Below are 19,363 nucleotides of genomic sequence, written 5' to 3' on the forward strand. Positions count from 1 at the left end.
TACATGTAAAATGCAGTCCAAGATACGAAAAGCTCATGATACGAAGGCTGCCTCGGAACAGATTAATTTCGTATCTTGAGGTACCACTGTATAGAGAACCTAAATAGTGGGTAAGATATTGAATACTGCACAACCACACTACCAGTATAACTACCTCACTCACCTGTATCAGACCAGTCCAGCAAATAACATGTCAATTCCTTAAACCGCCTGATGGAAGAAGGAAAGGTACAAGAGAAAGGAGGAGGCCAGCCAACTCACTCATTCTCTCATCCACAAAATCATCTTAGGTACGATACAAAGGTGCCCCATTAAGGGCAACTATGAGTTACACAACCTATTGGGCAGCCACCACAAGACCCAGGGAAAATGTGTCCATAGATCTGTGGGCAACATCCTTAAGTTAGAAAGAGGTGAACGTGGACTGGCGTATCCAAGTACCAGCGCTCAGCACTCTATGTACAGCCAAGTTCTTTTTGAAAGCCAGAGAGGGACCAATACCCCTAACGCCATCTAGCCTGCACAGACGTGGCGATGGAATCATCAAGAGTCAAGTATGCCTGTCTGACGACTTCCCGTATCCAAAAAGAGATAGTATTCTTAGACACCTCTTTCTTCGTACGACCTGTACTGACAAAAAGCCTGCGGCAGCCTGGTCTAAGGTGCCGAGTCCTTTCAAGATAATAACACAGGGCCCGGACAGGGCACAACAAAAGCCCTAGAGCATCACCACCCACAAAGTCAGTCAGTGAGGGAATGGAGAACGAAGCGAACCTGTCATCATGCACCGAGGGATTTTGGGTCTTGGCCATGAACTCCGGAACAAATTCGAAAGACCCCTGGTGTGCTTCACCTCATAACTCAGACCATGGAGCTCTCCTACCCTTTTAGAAGATGCCAAAGCCAAAAGGAAAACTGTCTTAAGCGTCAGGTTCCTATCAGATGAGCGGCGCAAGGGCTCATATGGGCTCTTAGTCAAGCTTCCTCAGAGACGAGAAACGTTTGTCTGTGCCTGCTATTAAAGGAAGACAGAAACTCTTGCGTGTCCCCTTCTTCCTGCTCTGGCAACGGCGACCGACGACGAGAAGGATGTGTAGGCTCCTCTAATGCGTTTTCTTCACCAAAATTCACAGAAGGGTTAGTAGGCAAACAGTCTGAAATCCCTACTAGCCTATCTGGGCTGGGTCCAAGCGCCAGCCTCCGAGATGGACCCACTGTAACATTAGGCACATCACTTACCTCAACAGGTGACTCCAGACGTCCATGAACAGACACGGGGGGTGGTTTTTTTTAGGTGGGGCGGCGTTTACGTACATGAGATGGAGGGGAAACTCGAGCACTCAAGATTGACGGAGAATCCCTTATAGTGGAAGACTTGGAAGCAAGCAAACACTCCAGCTGCACCACCCCCGTGCTCACTACCTTCGACCTCTTGACAGGCACCTTCAGGTCTTTATGGCGACGAATAGGCCTGAGAGAAGAAGGGGCACTACCATCATGTGCACGGACGGGGGAGGTTGCCACACACTCGCAATGTGCAAGGACGGGGTGGGGGGGCGGGGTGGTTGCACGTACGAGGTTCGGCGGTGAAGCAACCCCTGCAGAACACACATCACTAACACTGCCCGAAACCACAGCACTCTCGGGAACACGTCCGTGCTGTTCCTTCCTCGGTGGCGAAGGAAGGGCAAGGTCCTTAGCCTTCCAATGCCTCTTCCCCCTCTACGCCCACGAGGCGTAGAGGTGGAAGAGGGAGAGGGAGACAGCACCAGCTTCTTATGCGCACTCTTCTCGGAAGGCGGGGACGAAGCAACACGTTTCCTACCAGTCCTCCCAACCGATAAGGCAGCCAATTTCACATCTAAAACAGAGTCCAGCCTCTGAAGCACCGCCTGGCAGATGAGCTCGGAGTGATGTGCCAGAGAAGGCTCCGAAGACAAGGAAGGGAGATGTTTCGAACTGGGCGGCAGAGATGACGTCACGTCTAAGAGAGGCGGCTCGGAGGCGACTGGAAGATACGTCATCGATGAGAGTGATGTTACAAGCGGCGGTGACGTCACAACCTCCCCTCTGAGCGAGGGGGAAAGAGACGCCACTGGCGGAGGAATACACAAAGATGGGCCCTGCGACGACGACAATGGGGCTGACGCCGCAGCATCACTCTGAGACAAGGCGGCGGCAGCCGGCGGAGCAATACAAGATGACCGACTGCTCCCTCCCGTGGAGACGAGGCCTGGGGGGGGGGGGCTGGCTGGCTGGCTGGCTGGCTGGCTGGACTGGGGAGGGGGGTGCGAGCCTCCTCAAAATGTGCTAGCAACCCCCCTAAGGATGGGGTACCCCCTAGCCCAAGCAATTCCAAATCGCAGCCATTTTGGATGCCTCCAACTCTGGAAGAGAAGAGAATGATGAAAAAACCTCACCCTTCTCAGGAACCGAAAAAACTCCCGAAGAAGAGGGGGCTACATTACAAAATACCCTGGCGACCTCCCGATACTTCCATCGACGAATCAATGGAAGAAGGAAGGAGGAACGCAGGGGCAAACGCTACTATATGGGGGTTGACTACTGCGGAAAATGAAACATCGGGAATAGGAGTAAAGCCCTCCCAAGAAGGAAGAGTGGAGACTCTCCGATGTTCCCTCTTACCATAAAACTTCCTCCACTGCTCCAGAGGCCATGCCCGGCATTCCGTACAAGGATTCATAATCATACAAAAATTGGAACGGCACCAACTGCAAGTGATGTGAGGGTCCGTCGTTGACGAAGCCAAGAAACGAGAACACGGAAATCCAGGAATTCCAGGGCACCAACGCTGACGTTGAGAAGGAGCAGAAGAAGCCATAATATTAGGCAAAAACACACACAAACACACTAAAGGAACGAAACGAGCAAAAACCGTGAAAAAGGCCAAGAGAGGAAAAAACTCAACTCTCGTCCCAAGGCGGTAAAGAAAGACTGGCGTAGATGTTCGGCGTTTGACCACTCTTCACCCGATCTACGCATGTATTGCCAGATATCACAAGATTCCTTGCTTTCATCCACTTTTTTACTGGATCCAGCTAGGAGCTCGAAATGATCCTATTGTTAAGACCGAGGGTTTGTTCGCGTACGAACAAAGGCAGTATCTGGGCAACTTTTTGATCCCAGCCAAAATAGCAATAAAACACAGGAAATACATATCTTAGGATGGACATTCCCATTTTGACAGCACTGCTGTGTTCTTCAGCAGTCTGAAGCTCAAGTCTGTTTGCAGTAACAAAGAACCTCCAGCAGCAGCCAAGCCCTTCGTCCAGGCCATGGTGATTGTTGGTTTTGTGCAAATGTTTCAGGGTGGTTCTTCACAGCTATGTCTTGTAGTGGTGGGTGGCTGTGATTCTCCAAGATACATGGCACTCCCTCTACTGTCGTTTTCCCAGATCTTCCTAAATGGCAGGACCCATATTAGCTCTGGGTAATCATCCTTATATTTCCAAAAAATCTGGAAGTTCATTGCTTTAAAGCAGCTTGACTCTCAGTTAGAGTGACAGGCACTTTGTTGGAGGCAGGCAGGAAGTTATATTTCTTCTTCCAGGAACTGAGGGAAGTACACCTGACTCTTCAGTCATTAACTAACGCTGTAGGAAAATAAATTGTGGGAGGTATTGACGGATAACTCTGCTACCTCAGGAAAATATTTTGATAAAAACAATGCCAAAACTGAAAGGTGTCCACACTTCCCTATGGAGGCATTGTTCCTAAAGATCCTAAGATGTCAGCAAGTTCCCATTCTTGACAGACTGCCTCACTGCTTTTATCAAAACCATATTAAAAAAGCCCTATGCTAGAACTTACTCAGGGTTGAAATGTATGACTGGGCACATCCTCCAGTTGCCATGGAACTAAACTGTCCCACATAATCTCTCCATAAACCACCATTTGCAATGAAAGCATGGAACCTTTCCTAGCAAATATGTCTATGGAGGTTGTAGCTAGGGTCAGATGAAGAGTCAAGTAGGAGCAGTATAGCTAGAAAAGCTTCCCTATGCTAACAGCATGAGGTGTTCCCCAGTGGTCACCAATCCTCGTAGTACTGTCCAGACCCAAAAAAAAAAAACAATGTAATAGGAGGTATAGTTGTACTAATATTCATTCAATTTTTAACATAAAAATGAGATAAACAAAGATTATGCCAGCAAAGAAACAAAAGGAAAAGAATAAAAAAAGGATTATGATGGAATACAAAATTTTGAAATGTAGCAAAGTTGGGAGCCCATCTAGGATGTTTAAAATATTTGACAGTATGAGCTAGTTAGTTTCTACTGACCGTATAGTGGCCTGTATGTGCAATAAGGTGCTCATAGCTCTACTTCTTGTGTCTTTAAGCCATCTGAATGAGCAACTCACAGGGTAGGTCATAAGATTTGGGCTCAATATGAATGATGGGTTGATAACAAACTAATCAAAATGCTGAATGAATTACGTACCTTGGTTGCGTCTCAGATTTGGGCACTTGCGAAAATGTATTTTCAACTGGTGTTTCTGGGGATAGGCAGAACCACACCACTTGCACTGGTGGGGCCGCTCTCCAGTGTGAATTCTTTCATGGACTCTAAGATGATCCTTTCTTCGAAAAGTTTTATCACAAAACTCACATGTGTGTTCACGCACAGGTTCATGAACTAAGAGATGAGTCTTCAAGTGCTTACTTATTGAGAACATTTTGCCGCAAATATGACAAACATGTCCAGGATCTTTGTGGGTAGTTATATGCGAAAGTAATTCTCTATCTCCATAAAAATCTTTTAAACATATCTCACATCGATAAACCATTTCCTTGGTGTGTTCACGATTTCTGTGATAATAAAACATATATGCACGATTTTTACCAGTAAAATTCTTTCCACAAAATTCACACGTAAATATTTCAGGATATTTCATTTTTGTTGGCATGATACTTGGATCCTTATCTTTTTCCGTGGGTCCAACAGCATCTTGGTTGCTCAAAATACCAATAAGATTTTTTCTAAGAGGTCTACTTATAGTGGTACTCGTTGGGTTCTTTTCCTTAGATGAAGTGCTTGGTTCAGGCACACTCTTAATGGGATGGCTGCCAGATAACGAATCTAGTAAAAGGGGATCCTCTTCAATTAATATCTTAACACTATCTTCTTCAGCGTCTATTTTTTCTGTAGATTTTTCTTCACACTTCACAATAACATCTTCAATGTCATCTTTCTTCCTTTCAGGAACAACAACACTGTCATCCGCTGAGGGGCTCTCTTGCCTTTTCTCTTGGTTTGCATCATTTCCAATAGAATCGGGAGTTATTTCATCTGAATGCCAAAATATGGCTCCCTCCGCATTGATAATGAGTCCACAACAAATGAAAGTTATTGGTCGAATAATTTCAACTCCAACTCGAACGGCTAAATTCTCAGCAATGCTGACCTCGGCAAGCTTTCCTGGAAAAAAGTCATGAGAATAGATGTTCTATAGAACAAAATTCTAATAACAAATTTCTAGTAAATGAAAAAATGGAAGTGACAAAAGTTGTTGTGAGGTAGTAACAACTGTAAAAATTTCATTAAAAGTTTCCCGTCATCTCAAGCACATAAAAAGATGACTACAGTGCTTCCAGTTCACATAAAAATTTTAGTGTTGCTTAAAGAGATGAACCATTTAAAATGATAACCCCTGGGATTTGTCACTTCTCAAGTATCAGAAGCTATCATTACCCCCTTGGATATGTCATTGCTCAAGCATCAGAAATCATTACTTCATTGAGATGTGTCATTGTTCAAGCATTGTAAATAAATTTTTAAAATTTTATACTGTATATACTATTGTGTTCTGATCACGCCAAGAATAAAGCCATTGGCCACAGCTCTTACAGATCCCTTCCTTACAAGATATCGAAACCTGCCCCTCATCCTACCCTTACACCTCCTTCAACATGACTTCTGCTAATTCACCTTCCTCTTGGTGATGGGTACTGTAAGGGATCAGTAACCACACACATCATTTTTTTTCCTTTTCTATTGTTATGTACCTTGTTTTCATTAAAAAAAATCTCTGTTATTGGCTGATCTAGGATTAAAGTGCTCATGCTGTCATGCAATCAGCTTAATCTTAAAAAAAACAGCAACAAAATCCTCATCTGTCCTCTGCCCCATTCGACAAGTAATGCAAGTGAATTTTTGTAAAATAATAGTAAATTTATGTTTAAGTACACAACAACTGTGGATTTAGTCTTTACTTAAACTGAATTTATGAAACACCATTCATATTTTCATACCAGATAATTACTAAGAAATCTTTGAGTACAAGTAAGTGAATTCAATTGCGGCAAAAGATAGGCGAGTTATAGAAAGTAAGTAGATTTAATTTTAGGAATGTACTGATACCAAGTTTTTGGCCAATACCGATACCAACTTTTACAGCCAATACCGATACCAATACCTGTTCCCTCCATAGCACTGTTATTTAGGAGAATATATATTGTTACTAAAATCATTCTTGTTCTCTGGTTATTGTATATTAAGGTTCAAAAGTTGAAAGGTCATATGATATTGTTATATAAACAATTTTAAAGGCATAAGTTATATTGAAAAATAACATCAAGTATAACTGTCAAGTATTTAATCCCTTTATTACCTGGATACAATTTGGCTTATAATATGGCTACCATTAGAAGACTTTTAACAATTTAGGTACGTAGTGCTTACGCGAATTCACTATTATATACTTTTATTCTGAGTTTTAATTTATATATTGGGTAGAAAACAGTTAACAGACTCATTTATTTAGATTATGAAAGGTCCTGGTAATGAACGGGTTAACCCTTTGCCTCATTACAATACATAAATTGGCTCTATTAAGAAATCCCAAGAAAAATGAGATGCCAGTACATAAATAAAATGACAAATTTTAGAATCAATTTGTATTTTTCATAGCTAACAAACCTGAGGTCTTAACAATAGGATATTTCCAAGCACAGCTGGTAAACCGGTTAATACAATCGGAGATTGTAAGCAAGGAATCTGTGAGATCTGGTCGAAGACCGCATCTCACCAAATGATACCCAGTCTTTCCCCAACCCAGGAATAACAAAAATATTAATAGAGGGGTGGCTAGGAGTGGGCAGTATGCATTAGACCTCAGGTTTGTTAGCTATGAAAAATACAAATTGATTCTAAAATTTGTCATTTGTTCATATGCGGAACAAACCTTCGGCCGTAACGATAGGATAGCCTTATACTTGGAGGGAGGCCTAAACTGGCTGGGAGTTAACCCACCTGACCATCCATCCCCTAGAACGAGAGGAGTTCTAAAGGAGGTAGACAAATGCCCGTGAGAATATAGATAAACTGATATCTACAACTCAATCATCTGGGTTACAATACAATGATATATGAGCAGATTCATTGCATTTAAGAGACTAAAGAAAATTCTGATTGTTCAATACCAAACCATATGATCACAGAGGTCTGTTACTACTCCAGACCTTCCCTTGCCAGAAGGTAGAGTATATGCTACTGAATAGAGGGTTTGATATTCATAAATACATTCAACCAACAGACTATCAGTTTGGCTACCAAACTCACCTGTATCAGACCAGTCCAGCATGTGACGTATCTATTCCTCAACCTACCCGAAGGAAGAAGAACGGATATAAGAGAAAGAAAGAGACCAGCCCACTCACTCATTCTCTCTTTCACACAATCACCATAGGTAAGATACAAACTGTTCGGTCAAGGACAAGGATGAGTTAAACTACTTGTTGGGCAGCCACCACAGGACCTAGGGAAAACATGTCCATAGACCTGTGGGCAACATCTCTCAAATAAAAGGAGGTGAACATGGATTGTCGTAACCAAGTCCCAGCGTTCAAAACTCTACGAACAGCTAAATTTTTCTTGAAAGCCAGAGAGGAACTTATACCTCTGACGTCATGTGCTCTAGCCTGCACAGACTCAGTGACAGAACCATCAAGAGACGAATAAGCCTGCTTGATTGCCTCACGAATCCTGAAAGAAATGGTATTCTTAGAAATCTCTTTCTTTGCTCGTCCCATACTAACAAAAAGCCTACGACACCCCGGCCTGAGGTGTTGAGTCCTTTTGAGATAGCAACATTAGGTTCTCACAGGATGAAACAAGAGCTTTTGTGGATCATTATCTACAGTCATTCAAAGATGGTATGGAAAAGGAGGCAAATCTGTCGTCATGTACCGAGGGATTCTGGGTCTTGGCCACAAATTCCTGGACAAATTTGAAGGTCACCAACCCCCAACCCCTGGTATGTTTCACATCATGACTAAGGCCATGAAGCTCTCCTACCCTCTTTGAGGAAGCCAAAGCTAAAAGGAAAACTGTCTTCAGCATTAAGTTTCTGTCCGAGGAACGCCGTAAGGGTTCGTCAGGATCTCTAGTGAAACTCTTAAGGATAAGTGAAAAATCCCATGCGGGAGGCTAAGTTCCCTTGGAGAACAGGTCTGCTCGAAAGCTTTGAACATTAAAAAGATCTCCCAGGATGAGATATCTACACCTCTCAGGTGTACATATCTCTGTAGCCTCTAATAGCAGAAATAGAAAGACCTTTCTCATCTCTGAGAAAGACCAAAAAATCTGCTATGTGCTGAATATAGGTTTTGAGTGGAGAGAAACCCTGTTGATGACACTAATCATAGTATATTGCCCATTTCCCTTGGTGGACTGCAGCCAAGGACTTCCTGAGATGGCTGGACATATGCTTTGCTGTCTCCTGAGAAAATCCTCTCACTCTGAGGAGATACATGATAGCTTCCATCCGTGAAGAGACAGGGATTCTACTGCGTGGTGGAATCTTTCGACGTGAGGTTGGCCAAGTAATTGCCTCCATGGGGGAATTTCTCTCGGAACCTCTGACAGTAGAAACAGAAGATCCGCAAACCACTCTGCCTACGGCCACAGAGGAGCCACTAATGTCATCTTGAAGTTTCGAGCTCTCATCACCTTGCTCAGCACTTGAGGGATCAGGCAAAACGGAGGAAATGCATACACATCAAAGTTGTCTCAAGGATGTTGAAAGGCATCCTCTGCTAGTGCTGGGGGATCTGGAATCACTGAGCAATAAACCTCTAGCTTCTTGTTGTAGCAGGTTGCAAAGAGGTCTAGCATAGACCTCCCCCACACCTGAAGAAAACCTGTCTGCCACGACCTGATGTAGGGACCACTCCGTGCCTAGAATTTGGTTCTGACGGCTCAACTTGTCTGCAACCATGTTCATTTTTCCTGGAATGTATCTTGCTGAGGGTTCCACTGAGTTGTCGATTACCCATTGATGTAATTTGACTGTCAGAGAATGGAACTGGCGAGATACCAGGCCCCCTTGTTTGTTTACTAGGCTACCATCGTGGTGTTGTCCAACATCAAAACCACAGAATGACCCTCTACCTTCTCCCGAAACTCCTTCAGACCCAGAAAAGCTGCCTTCAACTCCAAGACGTTGATGTGCAGAAGCTTCTCTTCCACACTCCAAATGCCCAACACGATGAGGTCCCCCAGATGAGCACCCCAACCCGCGAGAAAGGCATCCAAGAACAGAAGGAAGTCTGGAGGGAAAGAGTTCAGAGGAACACCTATTAAGAGATTCTGATTGTCCAACCACCAACGAAGGTCCTTTCTCACCTCTTCGCACAGAGGCACCTTCTGAAGAGCGGAATCTCCTGCAAGGGACCATAAGTCTTTCAGTCTCCACTGTATAGAACAAAGAATTAGACTACCGTGAAGGACCAGCTTCTCGAGAGAAGTCATAATTTCTAGTAGAACCTGCCATAGGTAAGTTGACTGTTCTGGTTGTGAGAGAAAATAGCGTGCTACTACTCACAACTTCTCTAACCTCTGGTCAGAAGGAAACACTTTTGACAGTGCTGTATCCATTACCATACCTAGGTAAAGCACCCTCTGGCTGGGCTCCAGATTCGACTTCTCTAGGTTTACCACAATACCCAGTTCTGAGCAAAACCGAAGACGATGATCCCTGTCTTGCAACAGTTTCTCTGCAAATGAATCCCTTGAGCATGAGCCCATGTCGAGACTAGTGAGAAGACCCTGGTGAACACCTCAGGGGAAGTGGTTAGCCCGAAGCAAAGGTCCTTGAATTGAAACACTTTCTCCGAGAGTGAAGCAAAGAAACTTCCTGGAAGAAGGATGAATAGGAATCTGGAAGTAACCATCCTTCAGGTCTATTGACGGCATGAAGTCGTCGTCCCTTACTGCTGCCAACACCGTCTGTGGTGTCTCCATCTTGAACCTTGTCTTCCTGACAAAATGATTCATGGTGGAAAGGTCGATGACCGGCCTTCAGTTGCCTGTCGCCTTTGCTACGAGGAAAAAGCGACTGTAAAAACCTCGGTACAGACGAATTACTTCCTCTATCACTCCTTTGTCCAGCATCTTCATCACTTCCTCCAAAGAGCTAAGAACCTTGGTGAATTGTAAGGGTACGTCTGACCGAGCAATGGACTGTCGAGAGAGGGGGAGGGAAGTCGAACGGTAGCAGATATCCCATCCGTAGAACATCTACTACACATTTCTCAGCCCCATAGTCTCGCCACTTGGCCCACTGGCCCGCCAGGCATCCCCCTACCCATAGCAACAGAGAGGGAGAGGTGCCTGTACTATCGACGGCCACCTTTGCCTCTTGCTCTAGCTCCCCTCCCTGACTTGAAGGTACAGGACTGAAAGGGACGCTGTTTACCAGTCTTAGCCTGAGATGAGGCCTGAGGGATCCTAGCTGAAGCAGAGCCCCTAGGGGGTTTGACCAAAGAGGATCTCCTTACCTGTCTCTGAGGAGGAAGAGGGGGACGACATCAATGTGCCTCCGACTTCGACACAGTTTGGTGAACCAATCTGTCCTTGGTATCGGCTCTTCGTCTATCAATCACGTTCTCCAACTCTGTCCTAGGGAAGAGGAATTGAGACTCCAAGATATCCCCATTTCAGAGTGCCAACAAGGACTCAGATTCCACTGAGGCAGCCACCTAGGACAATGCTGCATCTCTCCTAGCTAGAAGAAGATTAGCCCAAAGGTTAGCACTAAGGTGAGGCATATAGAACGCCTTACCCCAGACAGCAATAGCCTAGCTGACCTATCAGACGCGATCCTGGCTATCTCTGTTGACCACAAGTCTAACCAGGAGACTGTCTGAAAAATGGAAGCCGCTGTAGATTCCATAGCCAGAGTTTCCTGAGACGACAGAGAAGAGTTTTCAGATCTAACCTGCTCCAAGGTTAAACCAGGTCTGAGACAAATAACATCTGGGTTAAGGTGATGAGGCATCAGATGGACTGAAATCGTTGAATGGTATTTCCTATGTCATGTGAGAGGAGGAGGAAGAAACTTAGATGACCCCCTCGAACGAAGAGAGCCATCCCGATCTGACACCAACACATTCACATGTTGTAAGACGGACTGAGCATGGCCTTGACCTGACAGAGGAAGTTCAAAAGAAAATCTTGGGGCTTGGCTGGATCCCAGTCAGGCCTCCAAACATGTAGGTGTAATAGACGACTGAGTCTGAGTCCTACATTCCAGGTTGTTGAACCAACGAATGAGGTCAACAACATAAACGCCTGACTTTCTCCCTCCTCCTGCTCCGGTATAGGAGACTGACGACAAGGAGAAGTTGGTATGATTGACGATTCTCTAGAAGGTCTAACTTCCAAGACCAGAAAGACATCCCTCACACTTGAAGGACCAGCTACCGAAGGTTGTTGGTTGTCCACCAACAGACACCAAGGACCAACCCCTACTCAACCTCCTTCCAGATTCGTGTAACGGACCAAGAACACCATTGGCGAAGCGATCACATACATGTACAGACGACGAAGGCTCAACACGACGTCACGCTCTCCATATGACCAGATCTAGTCATGGCCTCGTTAGCAGAGTTGACTCACAAGATGGCTTACTGCGTGACCCAGCATAGAAGAGGCCAGGGGGAGGTGGGAGGACAGCGTGGGAGCTTGGGGAGGGGGGAAGCAGGACTCCATAAAATGTGTCAGCAAGCCTTCCAAGGAGGGAGCGCCCCAAAGCCCATTTTGGAAGACTGAATCTGAAAGGCAAGATCGTGATGAGGAAGCCTCCCCACCTTCGGGACGAGCATTGGAGCCCAAAGGAGAAGAGGTAACATTACACAAAACATCAGCCTGTGGCACTCCCAATCATTGACGAGTCAATGGAAAAGGAAGGAGACACAGGAACAGAATTAGCTACAAACAAAGGAGAAGGAGCCAACGACTCACTACACATAGGAGAAACAAAGCCTTCCAAAGAGGAAGAGTAGAAACTCTCCGATGCTCCCTCTTCCTGTAAAACAGCTTCCACTGAGCCTTAGACCAGGCAAAACACTCCAGACAAGGATTCATTATAGTACAAAAGTTAGCTCTGCACCTACTGCAAGTGTTGTGCAGGTCTGGTACCACAGAAGCTGAAAACCTCAAGCAAGGATATCCTTAGATGCCTGGACACATACGCTTGCGAGGACGAGTAGTTTCAGAGGAAGCCATAATCCAAAACACAAACACACAATCACACTGGAAAGAAAGAACACAGGCAAAACACAACTGGCTTGGGAGGAGAGCAAAGCATAAACATCTACTCTCCAAGGCGGTTAGGAAAAGACTGGGTATTGCGGGGTGAGATGCGGTCTTCGACCAGATCTCACCTCATATGCGCAGGCGTTGCCAGATCTCAAAGATTCCTTGCTAAGACCGAAGGTTTGTTCTGCATATGAACAAAATAAGATTGAGAAAGGACCAGAGTTTGTTTCTCAGTAAAGATTGACAAAACGTTCGACTAAAAAAAAAAAAAAAAAAAAAAAGCACAAATCCCTTTGCAAGTTCCAACTCATACTGGACTTGGACCATCTGAACTAAGTTAGAATTATATATATAATTATCCTAAAAATGAAAAGAGGTACAGAAAATCAATATTATGCCAAACTTTATTTGGTGGGCTTTGTTAATATATACATTTTAAGAAGCCTAGAAGGAATTTAAATTCCTAAACTAATGACAAAAGTTTTGGCTAGCATCGGCCAGAAATTCACCGATACCGATACTTGGGCACATTGTAGTAAAAGATAGTAGAGTTATAGAAAACTGGAAGAACTTGAGAAATAAAATGTGAAAGAAGTTGTAAGAAGTGGAAAAATTTCCTATAACATGAATGAGGAGGGGAGAGATTGCTAAACTGCTAAAAAATAAAATGTGGTATGCAGAGATTAGAAAACTCTTTAGTTTCAAAGACTTACATGGTTTGAAGTATGAAGCAGTCAAAAAGGAGTACAGTATATATATGTAGTATATGGCAAGGCAGGATGAAGATAATCAAGAAGGCACCAAATATCATGTATAAAGGATAAAGTCAGAGGCCTACACTAGATAGAAATTTAAGCAGGAAGACAGTGGAGAGACCTTTTTTCACATATGATCACATGCTGAGAAAATCTTGTGTAAAAATCTGTGTAATTCCAAATTCATAAAATGAAATGACATAATGCAACATATGGGGTATTTGCCTGCATAGCAGTACATTCTGTAAATCAACTCTAAATTACTTAGAACACTTAAAACAATGTAAATGTTATGTAAATACTTGTTATACTATTTCATTGAAGGAACACTGAACACTGAAATAGTAAGAAAATACTACTGCTTTCAATTTAATGACTTGAAAGATAAACTTCCTTCCCACCGTTATCCCTACATTAAGGGGTTAGTTGCCTGATGCGCCTTCTCCACTGCCTTCTATCAAAGGCATCATCCTCCACCAAACTTCTTCTCTCCATATCTTCCTTCACTTAATCCTACCATCTAATTCTCTGTCTCCCTCTCGATCTTCTTCCTCTAACAGGTTCCTTTCAAGCCCTCTTCACTCCCTACTGATGGTGTCCCTGCTATTTTGTTAAAGAAAGTAGTTCATTCTATTGCAAAGCCCCTTGCAATATTATTAGGGAAAAGTGTAGGTACAGGCAAGATTTATGATGAGCACAAATTAGCATATATTACCCCACTTTCAAAAGTGGATCAAGACTAGAGGCAAGTAATTATAGGCCTGTGAGTCTAACATCACATAATATGAAAGTGTATGAAAGGGTAATGAAGAAAAATATTATGAAACATTTAATAAAAAATAATTTGTTTAATATAGGACAACATGGTTTTGTACCCGGAAAAAGTACACAAACCTAACTGTTAGCGTATTGTGAGAATATATATAAAAATATGAAAAACGGAAAATAAGAAGATGTGGTTTGTCTAGACTTTGCAAAAGCTTTTGACAAGGTAGATCATAATATATTAGCAAAAAAAATTAGAAAACATAATATAGTTGACAAAGTAGGAAGATGGATAAAAGAATTTTTACACAACAGAAAACAGATAGTTATTGCAAACGATGAGAAATCGGACGAAGCTAAGGTAATATCCGGTGTGCCACAAGGTACGGTGCTAGCTGCATTGCTGTTTGTTATTGTGATTGCAGACACAGACAGTAATGTTAAGGACTCAGTAGCGAGTAGTTTCGTCGATGACACAAGAATAAATAGAGAAATTACTTGTGATGAAGATAGAAACGCACTACAAAGAGACCTAAACAAAGTATATGAATGGGCAGAGGTAAATAGGATGGTATTTAACTCTGATAAATTTGAATCAATAAATTACGGATAGAGAAGGAAAGCTATATGCAAATAGGGGACCTAATAAAGAGACAATCACAAATAAGGAAGCAGTTAAAGACCTTGGTGTGATGTTGAATAGGAACATGTTATGCAATGATCAAATAGCAATTCTATTGGCAAAATGTAAAGCAAAAATGAGAATGTTGTTACGGCACTTAAAAACAAGAAAAGCTGAACACATGATTATGCTCTATAAAACGTATGTTCGTAGTCTACTTGAATATTGCAATATGATATGGTACCCACAATATCAAAACGATATTGCACAAATAGAGAGTGTACAAAGGTCCTTTACAGCTAGAATAAAAGAAGTTAAGGATATTGATTACTGGGAAAGACTACAATTTTTAAAATTATATAGTCTAGAAAGGAGAAGAGAACGCTACATGATAATTCAGGCATGGAAACTTGTTTGTATGGTGTTTTTACGTTGCATGGAACCAGTGGTTATTCAGGAACGGGACCAACGGCTTTACGTGACTTCCAAACCACGTCGAGAGTGAACTTCTATCACCAGAAATACACATCTCTCACCCCTCAATGGAATGGCCGAGAATCGAACCCACGACCACCAAGGTGAGAAGCAAACACCAAACCAACCACGTCACTGAGGCGCTTTCAGGCATGGAAACAAATGGAAGGGATTGCCGAAAACATCATGGAGCTAAAAATATCAGAGGTAGATTAATAGTGCCCAAAACTATACCAGGAAAAATAAGGAAAGCACACAGGACATTAATCCATTACGCACCAGCATCGACATTGCAGCGTCTATTCAATGCGTTGCCAGCTAATCTGAGGAATATATCAGGAGTGAGCGTAGATGTTAAGAATAAGTTCAACAAATATCTAAGCTGCATCCCAGCCCATCCAAGAGTGGAAGATGCAAAATATACCGGAAGATGCATTAGCAACTCTCTGGTAGACATTAGAGGTGCCTCACATCACACTGAGGGACCTGGGGCAACCCGAACAAGATGTAAGGTCTGTAAGGTAAGGTAAGGCCTCGTCATCCATCCTTAACACATGCCCATATCATCTCAGTCGTGGCTCTCTTATTACCTCTGTAATCTTTAATAAGCCTGCCCTTCTTCTTATTTCATAATTTTTCCATCTCTCAAGCAGCAATATTCCCATAATCCACTTCAGCATTCTCATCTCTCAAGCTTTACTTCCTCTTTTCTTCTTAAGAGCCCATGTTTCTGATCCATACATTAACACTGGTCTTATCACTGTGCTATACATCTTGAATTTTAGCTTGATTGGCATTTTCTTATCACATACTACTCCAGCTACCTCTCTCCACTTCCCCCATGCAGCTTTTATCCTACTGTCAACTTCAGCTTCACATCCTCCCTCTTTTCCAGCCATTTTATAATCGAGCCTCTTCTTTCTTGCATTTCTATTCTGCCTCTATCTTCCCTACTGCTCAGCAAAACCTGTTTTATTCACATTCATCTTCAAACCACCTCTCTCTAAAGACTCCTGGTACTCTCCAACCCTTCTCTGTAGGTCTTCCTCATTTTCGGCAGTAATCACCAGCTGATTGGCGTACAACTCCCACCGCTCTTCATTCCTAATCTCTTCACTTAACACATCAATGACTAGCACAAACAAAAATGGGCTTAATGCTACCCCTTGGTGTAATCCAACACTAACTTCAAAGTTTTCTGGTTCCCCAACTGCTGTTATTACTTTTGTGCTCATTCTTCCTCCAAACACCAAAAAATCAACTTCTCTTGGAATTCTATAGTATGCTTTCTCCAATTCTCATCTCTCATCCCGTACATCCATGACTTCCCCCTTCTGCTTATATATATATATATATACCATTAGACTCTCCTCCCAGTCCCTTGGCACTGCTTCCCCTTCCCATATAGTAGCTTTTAATAAATCCTGCATCTATTTCTCCCCTCTGTACCTAGTAATTTGATCAATTCAATTTGGAACTCTTATCGACCTGGTGCTTTAGCATTCCTCATTTTACTTAATGCTCTCTTCACTTCTGTACCCTGTATCTCCATCACTAGTCCCTCTACCCTATGTGCTTTCCCCATCGCCTCTCTCTTTCAGTATTTAAATCTGTTCAAACATTTTCTCCATCTCTTCTTAATGTCTTCATCCCTATACAATTTACTATTTCCATCTCTATCATTATGACACCCAATTTACTCTTTCTCTTGTTCCTAGACTTTCATTCAACTGCTCTGCTGCCCTTCTAATAGCCATACCTACCCTCTTTCTTGCATTTGTTTCCTCTTCTCAGTACTGTTCCTCTGCACCCTGTGCATGCCTTACCTTCCAGTCTTTAAATGCTTTTGATTTTCTTTTAATTGATTCTTGCACCTCTCCATTCAACCACGAATTGTCTCCTCTCAACACTCCAAATCCGCTGGTTCTTCCCACCAGTTCCTCTGCTTCCCCCACACATATTTCTCTCATGTCTGCCCAGATATTTTCCACTCTGTCACTCTGTCCAGATTCTACATTACCCCTTCCCAGCCATCTCTCTCTCACTTGAAAGATAAAACTTGTTACACTATTAACCCTTAAACGCCGAAGCGGTAAAAAAAAAATGTCTCCCGTGTGCCGGAGACGTTTGAGAGTGAGCGCGGAAGCGGAAAAAATATTTTTTTCAAAAAATCGCAGCGCGCTTAGTTTTCAAGATTAAGAGTTCATTTTTGGCTCCTTTTTTTGTCATTGCCTGAAGTTTAGTATGCAACCATCAGAAGTGAAAAAATTATCATTATCATATATAAATAATGCAATATATGATAGCGCAAAAACGAAATTTCATATATAATTGTATTCAAATCGCGCTGTGCGCAAAACGGTTAAAGGTAACAAGTTACTTTTTTTTCGTTGTAATGTACACTAAATTGCAATCATTTTGGTATATATAACACATTGTAAAACGATAAAAGCAACACAGAGAAAATATTATCACAAAATAATGCATGAATTCGTAACGCACGGACGTAAACAAATATTTTTTTCAAAAATTCACCATAAATCTAACTATTGTCCTAGAGACTTCCAATTTCTTTCAAAATGAAGACAAATGATTGAATATTACTATACTGTAAGAATATTAGCTTACAAATGCAGTTTTCGACCATATCTGACAAGTTAAAGTTGACCGAATGTCGAATTTTTTTTATATATTTTTTTATATGCAATTATTTCGGAAAAAAGAAAAACTACAACTTTCAAATATTTTTCGTTTTATTCTACATGAAATTGCGCACATTTTCATATATAAAACTCTATAAAATGCCTAGTATGAAATGGAGCAAATATTCCGAGAATGGGACTTACGCATTTTGGAGATTTGTGGTGGAGAATCCGCGTGCGGAGGGAAGGAAAGTTTTTTTTAAAAATTCACCATAAATTTAAATATTGTGCTAGAGACTTCGAATTTGTTTCACGATGAAGATAAATGACTGAATATTACTAGACTGTAAGAGTTTTATCTTACAATTGCGTTTTTCGCCCATTTCGGTAGTCAAATTTGACCGAACGTGGTTTTTTTCTATTTATCGTGATTTATATGCAAATATTTCAAAAATGAGAAAAGCTACAACCTTCAACTATTTTTTGTTGTATTATACATGAAATTGCGCACATTTTCATATATAAAACTTTGTGTAACGGCTAATTTAAAATGGTGCAAACATTACCACAATCGCACGTATGATTTTTTCGGAAGAGTTACCGCGCGGACGTAAAGAAAATGTTATTTTTTTCATAAATTCACCATAAATCAAAATATTGTGCTAGAGACTTCCAATTTGTTGCAAAATGAAGGTAAATGCTTGAATATTACTAGAATATAAGCGTTTTAGCTTACAATTGCGTTTTTTGACCATTTCAGTAGAGTCAAAGTTGACCGAAGGTTGAAAATTTGTCACTTATCCTTTTTTATATGAAAATATTTCAAAATTGATAAAAGCTACAACCATGGGTTGTTTTTAGTTGTATTGTGCATGAAATTGCGCACATTTCCATATATAAAACTTTATGTAACGGCTAATTTTAAAACAATGGTGCAAACATTACCACAATCGCATGTATGATTTTTTTCGGGAGAGTTACCGCGCGGACGTAAAGAAAAAGTTTTTTCATAAATTCACCATAAATCGAAATATTGTGCTAGAGACTTCCAATTAGTTGCAAAATTAAGGTAAATGATTGAATATTACTAAAATATAAGAGTTTTAGCTTACAATTGCGTTTTTTTACCATTTCGGTAGAGTCAAAGTTGACCAAAGGTTGAAATTTTGGCACTTATCGTTATTTATATGAAAATATCTCAAAACTGATAAAAGCTACAATGTGTATTTTTTTGTTGTATTCTACATAAAAATGCACACATTTTCATATATAATACTTCATGTAACGGCTAATTTAAAATGGTAAAAAAATTATGTCAAAGTGACGAAATAATTTCCGAGATGTGTCACAGATACTTTTTAGTGCGGCAAGAAAGAAATTCGCGCTTGCGTAACGATTGTAAACAAAACAACACCTTGATCCGTGAACTCCCAGCATCCCCCAAGGCGCGTGATTCAAGAGTTTTCGGCTGGTAGGCCTAAAAGTATTTTTCCGCGAATTTTAAAAAAAACTTTTGTATGTCGACGTAAAATACGTCCAGTC

At 41.8% G+C, this 19,363-nt stretch overlaps 1 protein-coding gene across 3 annotated transcripts in view; it reads right to left on the reverse strand.

The window, feature by feature from the left end:
• Positions 1–19,363, reverse strand: part of LOC135212150 (zinc finger protein 62 homolog) — an 84,959-nt gene that overhangs the window by 9,974 nt on the left and 55,622 nt on the right. For all 3 annotated transcript variants that reach the window (XM_064245568.1, XM_064245566.1, XM_064245567.1), the window contains exon 3: positions 4,464–5,441. In XM_064245568.1, the coding sequence (XP_064101638.1) occupies positions 4,464–5,441 (978 nt within the window). The remainder of the gene's footprint in view (positions 1–4,463; positions 5,442–19,363) is intronic.

This window comes from Macrobrachium nipponense, chromosome 40, assembly GCF_015104395.2.
Source record: "Macrobrachium nipponense isolate FS-2020 chromosome 40, ASM1510439v2, whole genome shotgun sequence".
NCBI lineage: Eukaryota > Metazoa > Arthropoda > Malacostraca > Decapoda > Palaemonidae > Macrobrachium > Macrobrachium nipponense.